The sequence below is a fragment of the Eutrigla gurnardus genome (assembly GCF_963514095.1).
Source record: "Eutrigla gurnardus genome assembly, chromosome: 17".
In the NCBI taxonomy this organism is placed as follows: Eukaryota; Metazoa; Chordata; class Actinopteri; order Perciformes; family Triglidae; genus Eutrigla; species Eutrigla gurnardus.
Window position 1 is genome coordinate 10,391,608 of NC_139928.1, and position 19,464 is coordinate 10,411,071.

Sequence of the window (19,464 nt, forward strand, 5' to 3'; positions counted from 1 at the left end):
GCACAGTCTTGATGTAGCTCATTGTGATCAAGCATATTTATGGAAAAAGCCTCTTCTGAAACTTGATATGTATAGTCTATGGTGGCGTCTGACACAGAAATGAGGCTATAAAAGAGGATTATTTTTCTATGCATTCCAAACAAGGACTGTGACCGTCAAAGCTTTCTGCACATTTCATCCTCACACAGCACTTTGGCATCCAGGCCTCAACAGAAATCTCGCTGTCCATAGCTAATCAGCTCTTTTCAACACCTGTCAGTTTGGTTTGCATAAAGCACCTTTCTCCAACATCACTGTACAAAGGCAACGCACCCACGCAACTACATTTTACTCTTTTGTTAACACTTAAAAGGCATTTTTCTCAAAGACGACACGCTGAATGCTGGTTAACTAGGTGGAATCCCTCTCGATAAATGAATTGCTAGTGTGCACACTGAAGCTCTCAAGCCTGTTGGCTGTACCTCTTTTATTTTTGAAAAGCCACCAATGCCAACTGCTCCTTTCTAAATGAAAAAAAAGAGGCTGCCACCTGATAAATACTCAACAGCTACAAAGGTTTATTCCTGTTTAGTGCAAAAACAACATTATCAAATGTTTGAGTTTTATCTCCAGGAAAAGCAATGCCGTTCTGATCTGCTATTTTAAGGTGCTGGTATAGGTAATGTAAAAGGAGCAGTAACAACAAGTACAAAGCCATCTCCCAAAAACGATAAGTTCATGTCCTGAATTTCAGCAAACTCATTTAGGACACACATTCGCTCTCCTACACAATACGACGTTCACATTTCCCAACACAGACCCAACAAAAGGGCTCCACCTCCATCTGTCTCAAGAAAAGCCAACGGAAGATCGCTGAAAGATTTCAATGCATGATGGCATTAAATGTTCTGTGATGAAATGTAACTGATCAAACGCCTACCTCGATATTTCCACATGGATTTCAATACATGCTCGACTTTTTTTCAAAGAGGCTTTTCTTTGTATTGTATTTAAGTTTGTAAGCAACTTTAGTCCAACAGCACCAAGAGGTTACATTTAAAATTTCTCCAACTCAAGGATATGCAATTATCATAGCTGATGTGGGCTTTGTATTTGTTGTTATACTGTTCAGGTGGAAAATCAAGGTGTCAAAAATTCTCATTTCACTGGTGCATAGAATAAAAGGAAAGAAAGAAAGGGAAAGCTGTGTGTGTGAATACAAACACACTACAATAATTTGGTCGTACAGCTCAACGCTCAAAACCTCTAAACGGAAAAAAAACCAAGAAACATTCTCTCTTATCAGTTTGAGTAAAATATGAAATAAAATATAACTACATAAACTGAGAGCGCGTTCACCGTAATGCACACCAAACATTTAAAACCTCCACTGTCAATGCGAGACTCAAACAAACAATGCCAATTAGATAGATAGCAGGGGTAATTATACAGAAATGGCCAGCAGTGTGATGTTACCATAACACTTAAACAGGTAACAAGAGGTAGAACACGCGGCCATTTCCATACAATTACACCAGTTTCACGCAATATGGCCGAGCCTCCTGCTTCCATTGAGAAACACACATCTACAGAAGTCACACCAACGTTCTGCTATCGACGTTTCTGCTATCAAAAGTGCATCCAAATTTATATGTTGTGAGACCAGCACCAATAACAATATTGACATCATAACAGTAAATATCAAGTACATGATTTTTCAGAATGCCCCACAAACACAGTCAGTCAGATTTCTAGTTGCTTTACAGGTAATGAGTAAAAAGGGTAACACAGAGAGGTTGTCAAAGGGAGAGAAAACTCCTCAAAATGATGAAGCATCTTTTTTAGTAGACAAGTTAAAAAGCCTTGTTGGCCAGTCCAGTGAGGATTTAAGGTGGTTTACAGTGAAAACTTCTAGCACCTAGAATCAAGATGTCCTTTTGTGCTTCCATGTTGTTTGAATCATTGATCATGTAAAAGTTTGTAATCTTGTTTGGCTAAGAAAGAATGTGTGTTACAAAGGATACACCAAATGTTTTAGGCTATAAAATCTATGTTACAAATGACCACAAATACTTCATCCTGTTAGAAAGGCATGAAGACGCTGAAAAGCACTAAGAAACGCTACTAAATGCAACATGCTAAAAAAAAACAACAATAACAAAAAAAAGCCCTGATTATCTACCTCTATAAATGACCCAAATTCATGTGAGATATCCCACTGCTAAATCTCTTGGTTAAAAATGATGCATAGTTAGAAAATATAGACTACTCGCCTCCAATCAAGACTACAAGAACATTCGCCAGCTTAACTTAGTAGTAAAACGTAGGTGGGATGTTAGGAAATGTCTAAAATTATTAGTAAGACTGTACCAGTCTTAGAAGGCAAGAGAATATTTGCATTTAAAATCTGTATACAAATAGACAGTGTTAATTTAGACTACATGTGGGCCAGTCATTTAAAAAAAATCTAAATTTTCAGCAGCCTCCACTGAAAGCTTATTCAAAATATACCTCATTACCAACATTACTATATAGTATAAAGACTCACAAAAAGTCATTTGCATAAAACCCAAGCCTTTGTGCGACGATGGCTCCCAATTCATGGAGCAAACACTAGTTTTGTTTTTTGGGGAATTTCAATCAGTTAAACTCTTAACATGCTTTCAGTCCACTGTACCGAATGCCAGAATATCGAAACGCCACACAAACATCCCGCTCTGAAAAAGACACTGCAGAAAACACTATCCTGCTGCTATATACATTAAAACATAGAAGTTGGGTTAATGTGTAAAAAAAGGAAGAAATAAACAATCGTCACAACTGCCTAAAACATGAGTCAGCTACATGCATATTCATTACAAAACTGATTTGAAATTAAATTAGACTATTAAAACAGAAGGGAACAAAAAAAAAAGGATTTCATCAAGTACCCCTCGCTATGTTGATTTCTAAATCATGTGTCGGTATATCAACACGGCTCAGGCTACATAAGAAAGATGTCCTTGCTGGGAACCGGTCCCAATATACTATGTCTCGGCATGGAAATTGGGGGTTACTGGTGAAAAAATGTTAGTTCAGACTAACAAGAGAGGCAGAGAAAGATGAATTGCTGTTCTTTCAACTCTAGCTGAGCACTAAAAGCCCTCATCTAGAATAAACTAAGTGTTGGTTCAAGGGTTGATAACAAATCTGATGCAAAGAAACTTTTAGTTAATTGTCACCAGATTTGGCATAAAATCGTCATCAGTGTCAATCAAGGAAAAATACTGAAAACCCAGCAAATGCGGGCCTAAGAATTCATAGTTTTACACAGAAATGACAACAGAACGATGGTCTCAAATGGCACTTTTCAACACATAGTGCCCTATGTGAGAGATCACACACAACCCTCAATATATTAAGTACTTTTGTCCTGATTGAAGTACCCATTCTGGTCAGTGCACTTTGCTTTGATTGGCTGATAGATGTTTGTCAGAGGAACAAATCTTTAGGCATATAAATAGTGAACAGGCCTCCTTATCTTTTGATGCATTTGATCCTTCACCATTCAAGCAAAAGGCCGTAGCAAACAGGAAGGTAAACATCATCTTCTTAATTAGAAATCACCCCCAATGTATGATACTGCCCACTAGTTTAGAAATGTCTTCCATCAGTGTACAAACTTTTCCTTTCATACTTTGCAAAATATTCCCCTCTAACAAATACAAACTCACACTAATGCACAATATGTAAATAAAACCTCTTTCAGTGACCCAAGAAAGAGGGATTCTTTTGCCTCGTACAGTCTAATAGCTGGCTTGATTTGGGTGGGTCAGGGGCTGAAGTACAATTGTAGACATATGGGTAACAGACAGGTCTGTTCAGTAAGGAAATCATTATGTGAAACCCCTGAGGAGGGGTAGTGTGTTCCATCAGTGGGGGCTCACCCACGCCAACCTGGGGTTGTGTGCTCAGGCAAAGTACATGGTACGCAGGGTGTCCTGGTGGATCTGCACAGCCTTGGCCAAGGCCTGTTGGTCACGCCCGTTACTCTGGCCTGATGTGTGACTGCCCTCGGCACTGAAACGGCAAAATACAAAAAAAAATGTAGTTATAATTATGTAAAAACTGCTTTCATGACCATTTTAGTATGTTCGATTTACCAGTATAGATGTACACAAGTCTGCCAAAAAAGGTTGGCAAATGGAGCAATTCAGTCCTTACCTGTCATGCTCTTTGTCCACCAAGTGATAGCGAGCCCGGAAAGCAACCAAATGGGCGTAGTAAGCTGGTGCTGGGATGGAAACGGACCGTGTGCAGCGCACATAGGTGTGGCATAGCTGATAGGTGAGGACCTGCAGTTCATCTGAAGTGAAGTGGTTGTCGTCCCAGAGCACATGGTAATGAGATGGCCTGCTGGTACCCTGCAAGGAGTGACCGTTGATGACAGGTGTTGCTTTTGAAATGGTAAACACAGCCTACGAGATCCAGTCTTATAGGCTGAGGATCCACTTGTTTTTGATGCAGACAAAGCCATTCAATCTGCCCATAGCTTTAATTCCTTTCCCTAAATTATTGCACAGGCACAATTTAACTTTTCAGCTCAATAACACTTGATCCTAATTCAGCACTTACCTGAATGCCAGCGTGACTGCAAAGATAGAAGTCAAATTCTGATGGGTGTGTGATTTTGGTGTCCACTGTGGTGCCTGCAGGAATGTTGCCACTCTTCCCAACCTGCAAAAATCCACACAAGAATGCATCAGCGAGTCAAACTTTATTCTGTCACCAAATAAAAGGTTGACCAATGCACAACCACAGTTACAGATATGGGAATGCCATTTCTAAGTAGAGAGTTTAAAGGGCCCGTGTCACCAAATTACTTAGGATTAGCCAATGTCCCCAATGTAGCCACCAACACCTGTGGAAGCTGGCTTGGAACCATCTCTGCAGGCTCAACATCTTTTTCTACTGCTGGTTCACTCTTAGAAGCAAGTACCAAAAAGTAAGTCTCAAACTTATACATTCTCTCTGATTTTTATACTTTCGTTAGTTACAAACCTCCCACCCAAACTAAGAAAACTGACCCGCTCATTTCTGTCCATGCAGAACAGTCGTGTGTGGTGTCTCTTCTGCACGACCACAAAGGTGATGCCAGGCTGGTAGTCCTTCTCTAGTTTTATGCAGGCCTCTCGGATCGCCAGCAGCTCGTGTTGAAGGACCTGCATCTCAAAAATGATTGAAGATTAGATGAAAAGTTGAGGCAATCTGCTAAGTTAAATGTGCAAACTACAGACTGACACAAACACAGCATTAACATTAGGCTCTGTGAAATAATAGCTAATAACACTTTTCTTATATTGGTACTAGTGCCTTTTCTGCATGATCCTTGCTATGTGTATCACCTGGTTGAATTGGCCCTCAGAGATGCCATCGCGGTAGTAGATGATCCTGGTGGGCTTGAAGCGGGTGGACTTGTAGAATTGGATGAGCAGCTCCCTCACCATGGTGGCCAGATCCTGGATAATGTCCTGTCGGTGCTGCTGCACCCGCACTGTGGCACAGTATCTGCTGGGATGGGCATCCATACTACCAACAACCTGAAAGGGAAATATCATTTAGTAATTGAATACAATAAATGTTCCCGCAATAAAATCAAAACAAGGAGTTGAAAGCAGCTGCAGAGATGGTAGGTGCTTCTGGGATTGTTGGCACTTGCATTACACAGGGTTTAATTATTTTATGAAGAGGGTAGAAGGTAGATGTTGTGATGTTACTTACAGCGGCGATTGAAGGCTTTTTCCCATCTCCTGCAGGCGGATGAGTCACATCTGCACCGAGGAAGATCACTGGCTGCTGGAAGACCAATGGCCTTGAACAAGAATACAGAACGTAGACAGGTGAAAGTCAGCACTGGATAAAAGTTGATTCATTGATTGGTCCCAGGACTGATTGGAATCTTCACTAACCTGCCCTGCGGGAGGAGGATGTTATTGACACCGCCCAGCTTGACGTTGATCTTCAGACAGAGGTTGGAAAGCGTCTGGGGTGTTGTCTTTTGGACGTTCTTCACCTGCACACACTGCGTGGCCATGCCAAGTACTGTGTCTCCAACACGTTTCACCTCAGCTGCAAAGCACATCAGGTAAATAAGGAGATGTTAAATGATTAAACAAGATCAGGTACAATACTGATGAGGGTAAATTCTTTAATGTAGTTATGTAAGAATGGGATGGGATTACTGATGTTTAAAATAGTGAGTTGGGAAGTAAATAGGAGAGCTGCTCGGAATAATCAGAGGTAATATAGCTTAGTTTGGTTTTAAGCCTTTCTACTGCAAAATAAAATCCAACAACTAGCGTTTGTGCCTTCAGTTCACTTCACACTTTTTTTAACAACTGAAACCATCCTTCCCTGCCATCATATGATAAGTGTCGTTATCAATCAGGATTTCAATTGACAAAAATTGATTTCTTGGGCTTTAAATATCAATGTCTCCTCTCTGCTGCAGGAATACAATCGATGGAACTCTAAATATCACAACAACAGACTGCATGAGTGAATCCCTCACCGTAGACGGGCGTCTTCCCCGGTAGGATGACCACCACCAGCTGGAGGCCCTGGTAAGTATACTTGAGGTGCCTGAACATGGGCTCCACACTGTCCGCTCCCTGGGCGTACTTACAGAAGCAAGGCTGACCCTGGATGGGCATCCCTGCATCCCTAGAGATCTTTCTCAGCTGATCTGTGAATGCTCTGAAACAGATGAGGAACGTGTTTATGTACAGTGAAGTTTAGCAGGGTAGGTTAGTGACAGGAAAACATCAAAGTGAGAAAGAGTTTGTGTGGTAAAATTCTACTTCTAAAACTTGTGCTATCTTGTGTATCTTGACTCAAGTGTTCAAAAACGAACCAGTAACAAATTGACTTATGACGGAAAGTTAAGAACATTGTTTCCTCTCAACTACAAAACATCTGGAAAGAAAATCATGAAACCCAGATAAAATGGGACCTTTAATTCAGGCACAGGCTATCCTCTAGCTCAAACACGTCAACACCCTTACATAATTACACATATACAAATGACAAAACCTGGCAAAGACATTAAATTGAATGACAGTTATACATAATCAACATGCATTCTTAAGCACCGTAGAGCTAAAACAACTCAGTCCTCAGGGGGGGCAATAGAGAGAGACTGTAAAGTTGGCTGGCTTGGTTTAACAGTTGTGAAAGACCCATAGAGGCACAAATCAAATAAGACAGATTTGGGCTGTTTCTTTGTTCACGACTGGAACATTTGAAACTCCAGGTCATGTTCAATGTATCCTTGTGTTTGTGCACTTCTATAATAAGTCTCAATTGCAATGTTCCCCCACCAGCCCTTTAATCATAGGCTGCCTGCCATCAAACCCAACTAAAAGGTGCACAATCACATGAAATACATGCACTTTATGTATCTTGCTTACTTGAGCAGGAGTTCAGTGCACTGCCTCTGTGGTGCGAAGCAGGCGATGGCCCACACTTTGATCTCGATGCCAGTGTGGAACTGTTTATTCCTCATGTCCCACACTCCCTGGATTGGTGTGGCTATTGCTTTGTTCTGCAAATTGTAACAACAACAGCCACAGTTAGTACTGTTCACAAGATAGTTATTCCAATAACGCTTAATATCAATAAATCAATTGAGTTGCAGCTCAATGCATGAAAAGTACAAGCCACTATAAACACATCCAACCTGGTGATCAACATACCCTGCCTCCATACAGAATGGAAGGTGCTTGTAGGACACGGCCATTCACTTCTGTCATCTCATCCCTCACCATCACTCCAAATTCACGAACGTAAGGATCAGTGTTGAAGTTGGCACTTCTCATCTGGAAAAAACAAAACACAGGTTCTTCTTCAGATGTAGCCACGATAATGATGCATTTTGAAAATGTGTATGATTATCTATCCTTCTCTGAAATGTGTTGGTGTGGACATGACTATGTTGGTGACTACACTGACATGTTGCTATGGCACCAGTTAATTATGACCAACGTCATGAACCCTCTATTCCAGTAGCCAATCGGCAAACACCCCTGAACCTTTGCTTGGCATCAAACTGGAAAAACTTGGCACCATGGGAACAAACTTTTTCTTATCATACCCAAACAGTCACGGTCTATTTTTTTTAAGCTATGTCAAGAACTCCCTGGATCTCGATACATTTCAAACCACAACCACTTTTCTACTGCTACCAATTTAAATTTTCTTGACTCCTATCAAAACCACAACTTACCAATTTACTAATCTCGTCTTGACGGTCTGGTGCTGATCGGGCTGTGGCACGGATCATAGTGGAGGTCTGATTGTCAGTCAGCTTTTTGATGCATCGCTGTCCTGCCACTATGTTACACACCTGGAGAAGAAACACAGGAAACAAAATTAGTTTAGAGGGAAAATCATAAGGGAATGGGGTAACTTTAAAAAAAAGCAAATTAATACTGGAGTATAGTGATGCTTACCTCTAGAGGTAGGTAGGTGTGCTTCTGCTCCTGTCCCACTTGTAGACACGGGAGGTGGGGGTATCTCAGGATGAGCTTGTACTTGTCTTTGAAGTACTGTGCTACTGTGCATTCAATAGTTTGACCGTTCTCCTGCTGCAGAGGGAACCTAAGGGGAAGCACATACCAACAAATTAAGAGGAAAAAAATACAACAAATACAGTTTCCATTTCCCCCCTCACATAATTCAACAATAAAACTATGAGACATCTTCTTTGACAAGACTTATCTTCTAATCTGAGCAACAGATCACATTTATGGACTATACAAAGACCAGATTCAGTAGCAAATTAAACTCGTGGGAAAATATACAGTGGCAGAACTTAATACCAGTCTTTCCACATTTTCTAGCATTTGTAGTACATTATCATATTATGTCCTATCCCTGTGTGCATTATGTTCCGTGCATGTATGCATTAACTACAGATTATGCACTCCAGCAACAGTACACTTAAAAATGATATAATGTGAACAAAGATGAGACAGAATAGCTTTCTTACGTTTGGTGGCTGGCTGGTCTTCTGGTCACGTTGCACACTCTGTACTTCCTCTTCATCTGCCCACAGTGAGTGATTTCCACTTTCAGGCCTAGTTGGAATCATGAGCATGGATAACAGAATTTATTTATTTTTTTAAAGTAAAACTTATTTAAAAAACAAATATAAAATATGTTTTAAATGCCCTGTGACAAAAAGACATATGTCTTAAATCCTTACAGGAAAAAAAAGGTTATATATAAATTGCTGAGGTCTTAAAACTTAAAGAGACTTTGGAATAAAGACTATGACACTAAACTGGACATTGAATCAGGGACACAAATTTGAAACATATATAGATATAAGAAATGGAATCAAATGTTAACATTACCACTTATTATAAATCAATTTCATCAAGAAATAACTAAATAAAACTTCAATGTCTAAATAAAGACTTCAACAGCCACTAGTGAGTGAGTTCCAGAGCTATACTAACCTTTGATTTCCTTTGTAAATTTCACTCGTTGAGAGTCTGTTAAGGGCTTCTGTTGTTCTTCAATGCTTTTGAAATCCAAGACCTCACACATGAACTCGATTACAGGCTGGGCTTTGTAGAATGCAGTGGCAGACACTGCAAATAAAACAAGCACACAGAGGTGAGATTCAGAGAAAATGTTTTACTTCTTACAACTTGCTTACAACCAGCATTAAAGTTACCATCGATGTTGAGCATCATTTTCCAAAGGGAAGGCCTGACAGACTGGTGGAAGCCAAACCACACCTCTCTCCCTCCACCAAGGGGGTTTGAACACCCCTCCGAGGGAGTGAAGAAAGAGCGGCCCACTGGCGTATACCTGTAACAGAGGACGGTCAGTCGTGAAATCCAATTAATATGTTCTGGTTAACAGAAGCTTTTCTACAAACTGGTTAAAAGAACAAACGGTTACACAGAACAAAGTAATATGTCTGAATTACCTAAAATTGACTGTGAAGACACATTGAAACAAATGTAACCCAATCTCTCGGAAGTACGATCAGAAAAAAAATTAATGGGAAAAAAACGACACTTTACTATCATGCTAGGTTTGTTCATTTTGGCTGCTTTGCCTTCATCAGGGAGGTAAATTATTTGGTTTCAACAACACTCATTGTGCGATCAGATATTGACTTTTGGATTGGAGTTGCATTGCTTGTGACTGCAGGTCTGCAACTCACAGCAAGAAAGCTTTAGAAGAATGATCATCAATAATGCAGAGTTTATCCAATTTGTAATTAGTGCTAAAATATCCATCATGGTCATCTGACAACAGATATACAATAAGCCATGCATGCAGAACATTTTAGGAGATATATGCTTGAAACTATTAGGACAGTCAATAATCAATAAATTAGTGAAAGTCCAACAATAAAAAAACTCACCTCATAGAGGGCAAATGTCTCATGACCACATCCAAGGCTTGGACGGTCTCAAAGGGGACGCTGGGTAGCCGCCCTGCTAGTGCCTCGTGCAGCGCTTGCAGGCTTACGCAGGACACCCATTTGATTGATACTTTGAAGCTGCGGTCTTTGCCTTCACCAGGAATGGTTACCTCAAGCTCCACCTGAGTGGTAGATGGGCAATAAAGGGGAAAAACAGAGGCACTGCTGTGATATTTTCAAACTAACATTGCTTAACAAATGTTTATGCAATTTCTCCAGAGGTGGAGATCTTATTTCTGATGTCTTGGAAAATACATACTTTGTCTCTGCCTATGGGCAGGGGCATGGCAGTATAGAGATTCTTCCTCCCGTCGTACACTGGCTTTCGATCACCAAAGATTTGTGTTTTAAAGTGCTGGACCATGTGCTCCACTATTTCACTGAGAACAAAATGAAACGCATAAATGGCGTTATAACAACTGATTGACCATGTAGCCTACCAGGGGTTGCAGATGAAGTAGGCACATAAACATACCGGTTGACCCTCCTGGGGCATTTCTCAGGCTTGATGTCGATGTCATAATGATAGACCTCCAGTTTGGGGATTTCCATCTCGAAGAAGTTTGCCTGGAGCTTGATTGTCCTACCCATGGTGCCAAAGTCCGGCCGTGATGGTGGCTTGAACACATATTCGGGCACTGGGGAGGATGGCGTGTCTAAAACAGGGGGGTTAAATGACAAAATGCAAAATTAGGATAAAATTATACAGACATTAGAAATTTCATACATGCTCTTTTCTAGTGAGACCTTATCAGGAACCCTTCCCACATCTTGTTGGACAAACAGTTGTGGGCAGGCAGGCTTGATCTTTGTTTGTCTTGTGTTTTTACACATCAAAGATAGAAATTATCTCCTGAAATTTTTGATTAACTCTGTGGTGAGACATGAGCATGCAGCTACAGAATCAAGTCTCCTTTTACAACTAGCTTTATCATAGTTTTATATTTCAGAAATATTAAGAGGCAGAGACTCGGGTCATTATATAAACCACCGCTTAGTTTGCTGATTGTTTTGGCCGGCAGATGGCCGACTGAATTGATTGTATTATATTTCAGATAAATATCTTCTGTTGACTATTGAGCTGGCGGGTTGGCTGGCATCACTGCGCCATGTGATCATTTGGACCGTCCCAACTCCAAATTAGAACCGGTCTGTTCAGATTTGTTTTAGCTGTCATTCATTCTTTGTATTATCCTGGAGAAGCTACACTAAGCTTTCATCATAGACGGTCGTAAAAAAGACACTCCATATTTTCAACTACAGATATTACATTGAGATGGTCAGTGACAACTCTCAATTCCCTGCACTGCCTTCATCTTTGTGTTGATTCATGCAAAATAACACAGATAAATGTCACATACTGTATGGTGGCTTTATTGAATAACCTTTAGTGTGTAAAAGTGCACTGCCATTAAGAGCATAAAATTAAGGTGTAAAATGACCTACAGCGGAAAGGCACAAGTGTCTAATTTCCAGGACAATGTCTTTATTCAGTAAAAAGGTTAAATTATACTTCAGATAAGTACATATAGTGAGGCTTGAATGATGTAATAAAAAAAGTACATGATGCCACTTACACTGGACCAAGAGTAAGGCTTGAAAGCCCAAATATTGTAAAAGCTTACCAGAGCTTGCTGACCCAGAGGAACGGGGTCCCTCTTGCATCTCGGTTGCTACAGAGGACAAAAGTAATGTAGTGAACGCTCAAGGCCACTTGATCTCTTATATGCAATGTACTTAAATTTGTAGAAGTGAAAACATACATTTGAGTCACTAACACACGATAGAAATGTAGGTTTACTTCTTAGGTTAACATAATGATTCTGATTCTAATGATAATGACCTTGATTCTGCCACTTTGTGTGGCAAAATACAGAGTGCCGCTCATCTTTACGCATACATCTCCATTGCATGCCACTTAATTTCAGTGTCTTGCTCTCTTATCACTACAATGCCATGTCCACAATCAGGGCGACTTTTTCAAAACTCTTATCAATACGCACACACAAGGAATAAAGCAAGCTGGCAATCTAGCTCTGCTGAAGCCACCCTTTTCTCTGGGAAATAGCCCGATCCTAAACGCAATTCATATTTTAGCAGAGATCCCCCAGCAGCGTAGAAAACAAACCCACAAAACAATTATTGAATTTAACAGAAATACCATTAAGTGTTGCTATTGTTTGTTACTCGTGATAAAAGACAAACGCAGAGTGAAAATATTACATAGCAAATGCTAGCATATTCTCCCATAATTGGTCTAATGGACAGATGGGAGTAAACGGTTACATAGTCATTGTACCTAGCCTGTGTCAAACTTCATATCGCTAACGATCCTCCTTTAAGTGTCCCATGTCACAAAACACTAGCAGAGCCGTCTGGAGGCTTCGGGAAATGTATCTCGTGGGCAAAATCGACACAACATAACTACAATTACCTAAACTAAAGTTGGATACTGTTAGCTAACTACAGTCAAGATCGGTAATGATTAGATAGCATGGTCGGCCGCTGAATACTGTTTTATCTCTGTACTCTCTTAAATTGAGAGACACTCACAACGATGATCCACGCGTCTACACTTGTATTGTTCATCAAGAAAATGTAAGCGAATCGATCCCACTGCGTGAAGTTTGATCGGAAGGCTAACTAACAACAAGTTCGTGAAACGAGGTACCGTTGTAGCTAACTTGGCTAGCAGCAGCTTCTTGTTGTTGCACGCTAGCTAAGCTTGCCTCTACTACTAATGCCTCCACTTAAGACTGGGACGACATGTTCTTGATCAAAGCGTGTGTTGAGTTTCGTAATAACCAGTTCGCTAAATTAACAGAAGCCAATGCTACGTTGTAATAGGGGAGATTGAGCAGTGAAATGCTGCAACTAGTGTGTTAATTCTTGCTAGCCGCATCACTTAGCCGATGCTAACGTTAGCCGCACCACTTACCTCCAGGAGAGGAATACATTTTGTCGACTTTTTTGAGCGTGTCGTGGACGTACAGATACTCCACTTTAATTTGGCAAAATTCCACCTAAATTCATGCGTGGTCGGAAAGTATTAATATGTACAAGAGCGAGGATTGAAGCTCAGTTCGGAAATGAAGGTATTTAGTTAGCCAAGTGGTAAATATTTTGAGTCTCTCATCCTCGGCACGGCCCCATCCCCCCAACACACAAAACGGGAGCCGAGAGAAAAGATAGCACAGAACAGACCCATGCAGGGCAAGATAGTCCCCTCCCTTCTACTTCCGCCGTTGGTCACCTTCCGGCTTTAAGAAGCCTAAACCTTCATAGTTATCATGTTTTATATCTGTTTTTATCCCACGAAAGACGCCTTTGTCAAACAAAGCGTAATCATTTGATATATCAAGCATATAGTATCCGTGATATCGACTGCAGCTTGACAATTCTGTGAAAGAAACTTATTATAACAGGCTATTTTTTTAGGCCATACACTGTTGTTACCCCGGCAACAAGTGATTTACACATGCGGGAAACGCTTACATTTTGGTTTATGTTGACATTTTTCGCAGGGGAATTATCTTGCTAGTTGAACCCGTCAGTGACGTCAGATCCCGCTTCAATTTTCGTTTATGTCGATGTTATTTGGGGGGGAACCATCTTGCTAGTTGAACTCTTCGGTGACGTCAGACGCACGCTGCACGACGTGCGCGCTCTCGTCCTTGACCCGAATTCAAATCTGACAAACACAGCGACGATTGTTTTCTTGATTATAACAAGAAAGAACTTGCCTTGAAGCAGTAGAGAGAACATACATTTTGTTTTATGTTTATAAAAGTGAGGTGTGCAAGTTTACACAGGTAAGAGTTGAAACGCTACAATATTGAAAAACAATATTGAAGTGTGAATAAATGATGAGTCCCAATAAAAGAATGACGAAAAGGAAGCCAGCATTGTGTGGACATGAGACAGATTTCCAAATAATACATGCAGTTAAAAAAGCCGGTCTGTTCCCCCGTCGAACTGTTAAAATGATAGCGCCCCCTTCGGTGGTTAGGGTTAGGGACAAGGGTTTGTTCAGATTTAGGAGGGGCGGAAGCTCTTTTCGATGGGGAAACAGTATTCGACACTACACCTGTCTGCCCAGTGCAGTTCTGCTTCCTTTTCCTATTAACTGTGTAAAGGATGCAGGCAATATATGTATATATCTAGCGATTTATATCCTCGTAAGTGTTGCCCTAAAGCCATCAGAAAAATGGTTTGTTTTAATAAACGTTTATTCTAAGTATATTTTGTATTAGGGGCATGTACAAAGACATCCGTGCGTCTTTTTACATATATATTTGTGGGTTTTCCAAGGCTAAGCATGGAGTGCAGTTCCCCAGTTTGACCACTGGTCGGTGCTGTTCACCACTGAATGTGAGGACTGAGGTCCTGAGCGCTGATTTTGAATTTTCGGCTGCAGGGTTTGAGATAAAATAGGATCAATGTTTAATACCGTTGGGGAAACTGGTAATGTATTTTTCTTTTTGCATGATTATACGTACCAATCAAATAGTACTCTGTATGGATTTGAAAAATCGCTTATGTGGAAGGGTACGCCTAATTATTGGCGTGGAGTTTATTTTATATAGTGCATTAAACATAGCGGATTTGTTGATTAAATATATCAGACATATTGGGCATTTACAATGGTTGCATATAAAGATGTGCATTTTCATGAAAGAGTTCAGGTATAGTGGCTGTTTAAAATCAAAATGAATAACCAGTAATTCGTTATGTCGTATTATTTGTCTTAAATTATTGAAACAATTGATCTGACGCTGTCATTTTTCGAGTTTGTAAAAACAAAAATAGGGAATAACTGAATTATTAAATGTACATAAATTAAGAATAATGAACACAATCCTTTATTAACCGGTCAGAATTTGCAATAATGTTTTGTCCCTATAATTCATCCTCCTTAAAACACGTCGACTGTGACACAGCCAGCAATTTAATTGCTCCCATTGATTGATAGTATAAAAACACAATGCAGCCTCATAGCCCGGGTGGTTTCCCCCCTATAAGAAAGCTGGCTGAGTGAATTGGGTGTAGCTGTGTCTGTGTGCGCCTTGGCCAATGGAACCAGATCCTCCCTGCAGTGCGTAAGAGCGCGATTTAGGATTTAACCAAGTCTTTGCTGCGGGGCTGGCTGCAGTCTTCACCAGAGCCCGACGGCCCAAGAGCCTTAAGACAATGCCAGTGTAGTTTTTTTTTTGTACGCCACTTTGGAGTCAGACTTCCTCGGTTTTTGTCGCTTATCAAATAAAAACGAACCCACGCGTTCCCCCCATCGAAGTATGACTGGAGTATTCGACCGGAGGATCCCGAGTGTGAAAACTGCAGACTTTCAGAGCTCCTTTCAACTCTCTACCATGCACCATCCGTCTCAGGAATCTCCTACTTTACCCGAGTCCACCGCCACGGATTCTGGCTACTACAGTCCCGCCGGTGGAGTCACTCACGGCTACTGCTCGCCCAGCTCCACCTCGTACGGGAAGCCCCTCAATGCCTACCAGTACCAGTACCCGGGCGTAAATGGATCCGCTGGAAATTACTCGACAAAATCCTACACTGATTACAGCTCGTACACGACGCCCGCCTACCACCAGTATGCGGGGACTTACAGCAGAGTGCAAGCCCAGCCGAGTCCACAAGGTAAGGCCCGCGAATGTGTTCCCATTATAATAATATACGGAGAGCTGATGATTTGTTGATAATAAATAGAATAACGCGAATTGCCAATTAGTCAAATAATCGTGTTTTATGATTTTCTTTGCTTTTTTTGCCCTCTCGCATAAAATCAAAAATGTGCATCTGAAGCTAAATGAAGAAATGGGAAATTACTGCTAATTCATTTATTTGACACCACGTCATTCAACGTGATTTTGACGTGACGTTTTACGACAATAGCTTACATTCCTTATTTCTTCTCCCAGCCTCGTAATTTCTCTCGCAATTTAAGAGAAATCGACAACAACCCGCACTAACAGAGGTATTTTAAGGAGTTGTAACACGTGCTTATTCTTGTTGTGGTTATTTCAACAGAAAAAGAGATAAGCGAGCCCGAGGTGAGGATGGTGAACGGCAAGCCGAAGAAAGTGAGGAAACCCCGGACCATCTACTCCAGCTTCCAGCTGGCCGCCCTGCAGAGACGGTTTCAGAACACGCAGTATCTGGCGCTGCCGGAGAGAGCCGAGCTGGCTGCCTCGCTGGGTCTCACGCAAACACAGGTGGGATATACCTTTTCATTATTTATCAACACAGTTTTAGATGTTTATAAAACCTCTTTGATTAAAAAAAAGCAGCGATGCTTTGTTTCCGTGCGCCTTTACGCGCCGCAAGTCCCCCGGAATCTACTGCTATACGAGATATTAATGCTCCTGTTCTTTCGCTCTTTTCCAGGTAAAAATTTGGTTCCAGAACCGGAGATCAAAACTGAAGAAGATCATGAAAAACGGCGAGCTTCCACCGGAGCACAGCCCCAGCTCCAGCGACCCCATGGTGTGCAACTCTCCACAGTCCCCGGCCGTTTGGGACACACAGGGCCCCTCCAGGCCGCACAGCCTACAGCCACAGAACATCAACACGACGGCGTCTAACTTTTTGGAAAACTCTGGCTCATGGTACACCGCAGCCAGCACCTCCATGGCTGCCCACCTGCAGACCCCGAACTCGATACAGCATTCGTTGGCTATTGGAGCAGGGACGTTATATTGAAGAAGAAGAAAAAAATACCCCTGTTGTTCAATTCAAATATTTTTTTTTTTCCTTTTTCTCCTCCTTCTATGGGACTCGTGTTCAGATTTCAGAGGAATATGCAATGTATTTGATGACAGTCATAGAAGAAACGTGTAAAATGTGTAAATGTGTGCATGTAATTTATTGCATTTTTGGAAGACTATTAAACGTTTAAATGGACAATGGCATTTTGAAACCTCCGGCCTCTCTGCAGTTATTTACACTGAAAAATCACGACAAAGGCTCGCAGACATCAATAATGCCTGGAGCCTCAGGTGACATTTCCACACAAGGTGGTAAATCGCATTGAGACGAATCTAAATGTCCTCTTTCTTAGTTTTCATTCGCCATAACACCCACGATTTATTTGATGTATTCTGTTATTTAGTCTTTATTTTATTAGATACATCAGACTTAAAGACGTGTTGGAGAAGGAAATGAAACATACCTTTTGTGAGGAATGTACCTTTTTTTAATTTTTCCTTCATTATCAGGCTGATTTTAATCATTTTGCGAAGACATGGAAAGAAAAATTGCAGTGCAAATGTTTGACTTTATGAAGCAGAAATGAAGCAAAACGCGGAGAAAGCATGGCTGCTACAACAGTAAGCCTTAAAAACACTTACCTTCATTTCATAGTGGTGTTTCTTGATCCATTTGTCATTTATGATTTCTGCAAAATATCATGATAATAGTCCTATAATATTTTATAAATTCGAGTGCATCAGAGGAGGTCACTAGTGGCTCATTCCCCTATTTGTTTTTGTACAATCTGATTTATAGTGATACTTCTAATTGTATTCTGACATATTTTTAAATGAACCCACATTGTTACAATAATCTCACAGTATTTCCCCTTCATATTTAATGTCCTGAAACCGCTGTATTATTATGAATATAATAATTATTATTGATGATCACCAGAACGAGCACCTTTTCCATCACTCATATTGTCTTTTAGTGGAGAACCTGATTGAGTCTTTCAGCTGGTTCCAGCTCGTCTGTAAAGAAAATGCCTGCTTCTTGCAGCAGACAGTCTGCAGTCGCGCTCGCTTTGTGTCCCCTACAATTAGCCGCTTTGAATGGCAGAGAGGAGGCGAGGGGGGCGGCACGAAGATCTGAGACAATCCGCATTCCTGTGGGGGTAGACCGGCTCCAGAGCCCTGCCACTCCCGGCCGCAGCCCACCTTCCGGGTGAAATAAAAAAAAAGAAGAAGAAGAAGAAGACGGGGGAAAAGAAGAGGAAAATCCTCCACAATTTCACCATATTATTAGCAGGCAGTAATACCAGCGCTGCCGCTGCAAACACGAAGAAGAAAGAAACCGCTAAACAAACCGTGCCACTGTGGGAAACGTTGGGGGTTTGAAAATTGATCTAATAGAATTTGCCCGGAAATATGCACGAAGATATAAGTGAGTTTTTACAGACGAACGTGTTGCACAAAAAACACAAATACACCCCCCTCCGTTTCCCACACACACACTGCATCTGCCCCGCACACTGACCCGTGCGTGTTCCCATTTCCACCTGACACAGAATTCCTCCTCCTGATTGCAGCCGACACACACACACACACACACACACACACACACACACACACACACACACACACACACACACACACACACACACATCTTGTTAATTTTAAATCTCCTTGTTGTAGTTTTCAGCCTGTAACTTCAGCTGTAGGCTAAACGGGAGTCCCGTGATTACGAGGCGAGCAGATCACTCGAGAAATTTAGAATTTTCACATTGCACGTGCACGCTCTCAAGAACACTCAGGCGCGCGCCCAGCCTCGTGCACAGATGCAGCCCTTTATATCTCTGTCATGCACCCATACCACTACTGTATGCCCCCCCCTCTCCCTCTCTCTCTCTCTCTCTCTCTCTCTCTCTCTCTCTCTCTCTCTCTCTCTCTCTCTCTCTCTCTCTCTCTTTCATTCAAACACACACACACACACACACACACACACACACACACACACACACACACACACACACACACACAGCCATTATATCGAGAGCCCCCGTTTATTTCCAACCGAACATTTTCCACTCAGTTTCCCCCTGTTTTTGCAAATCGAGTCTAAATAATGACAGTTAGCTTTACTGGACAGATTCAACTGTAACACTCCACAATAATTATTCTCCAGGATTAGGGCCTCCATTATCATAATCTGGACATTGACAATTACCTATAATTTGCAAAGATGCGCTTGGTTCTTGATTGCAGAGGGCTTTTTTTTTTTTTCTTCTCCAAGCTCGC

The 19,464-nt window shown here is 41.3% G+C and overlaps 2 protein-coding genes across 3 annotated transcripts; one reads left to right on the forward strand and one right to left on the reverse strand.

Moving 5' to 3' along the window:
• Window positions 1-434: 434 nt before the first annotated feature.
• Window positions 435-13,661, reverse strand: ago2 (argonaute RISC catalytic component 2). 2 transcript variants are annotated; one of them, XM_084032769.1, is made up of 20 exons: window positions 13,401-13,661; window positions 12,088-12,135; window positions 10,938-11,118; window positions 10,722-10,842; window positions 10,403-10,584; window positions 9,701-9,837; window positions 9,480-9,614; window positions 9,008-9,095; window positions 8,469-8,616; window positions 8,243-8,362; window positions 7,713-7,835; window positions 7,428-7,561; window positions 6,530-6,714; window positions 5,928-6,087; window positions 5,740-5,830; window positions 5,364-5,558; window positions 5,046-5,186; window positions 4,594-4,695; window positions 4,183-4,382; window positions 435-4,038 (listed from the first exon to the last, which is right to left on the reverse strand). In XM_084032769.1, exons 1-20 carry the CDS (start codon window positions 13,417-13,419, stop codon window positions 3,930-3,932), a joined length of 2,619 nt encoding a protein of 872 aa, XP_083888895.1. In that variant the 5' UTR covers window positions 13,420-13,661; the 3' UTR covers window positions 435-3,929. The 2 variants fall into 2 exon arrangements, with proteins under 2 accessions (XP_083888895.1, XP_083888896.1); XM_084032770.1 differs by having other exon boundaries at window positions 5,046-5,180; window positions 13,401-13,660.
• Window positions 13,662-15,511: 1,850 nt separating this feature from the next.
• On the forward strand, window positions 15,512-17,383 carry dlx5a (distal-less homeobox 5a). Its single transcript, XM_084032010.1, has 3 exons — window positions 15,512-16,114; window positions 16,505-16,689; window positions 16,862-17,383. Exons 1-3 carry the CDS (start codon window positions 15,757-15,759, stop codon window positions 17,174-17,176), a joined length of 858 nt encoding a protein of 285 aa, XP_083888136.1. The 5' UTR covers window positions 15,512-15,756; the 3' UTR covers window positions 17,177-17,383.
• The last annotated feature ends 2,081 nt before the right edge of the window (window positions 17,384-19,464 follow it).

Bases quoted from the DNA above. Each gene is read 5' to 3' on its own strand.
- dlx5a (XM_084032010.1), top strand. From the start codon at position 15,757: ATGACTGGAGTATTCGACCGGAGGATCCCGAGTGTGAAAACTGCAGAC. The intron at 16,115-16,504 runs GTAAGGCCCGCG...TTATTTCAACAG, and splicing joins AGCCCAGCCGAGTCCACAAG to AAAAAGAGATAAGCGAGCCC. The intron at 16,690-16,861 runs GTGGGATATACC...GCTCTTTTCCAG, and splicing joins TGGGTCTCACGCAAACACAG to GTAAAAATTTGGTTCCAGAA.
- ago2 (XM_084032769.1), bottom strand. The intron at 10,585-10,721 runs GTATGTATTTTC...TCTACCACTCAG, and splicing joins TGCCCATAGGCAGAGACAAA to GTGGAGCTTGAGGTAACCAT. The intron at 9,838-10,402 runs GTGAGTTTTTTT...CCTCTGTTACAG, and splicing joins AGACATTTGCCCTCTATGAG to GTATACGCCAGTGGGCCGCT.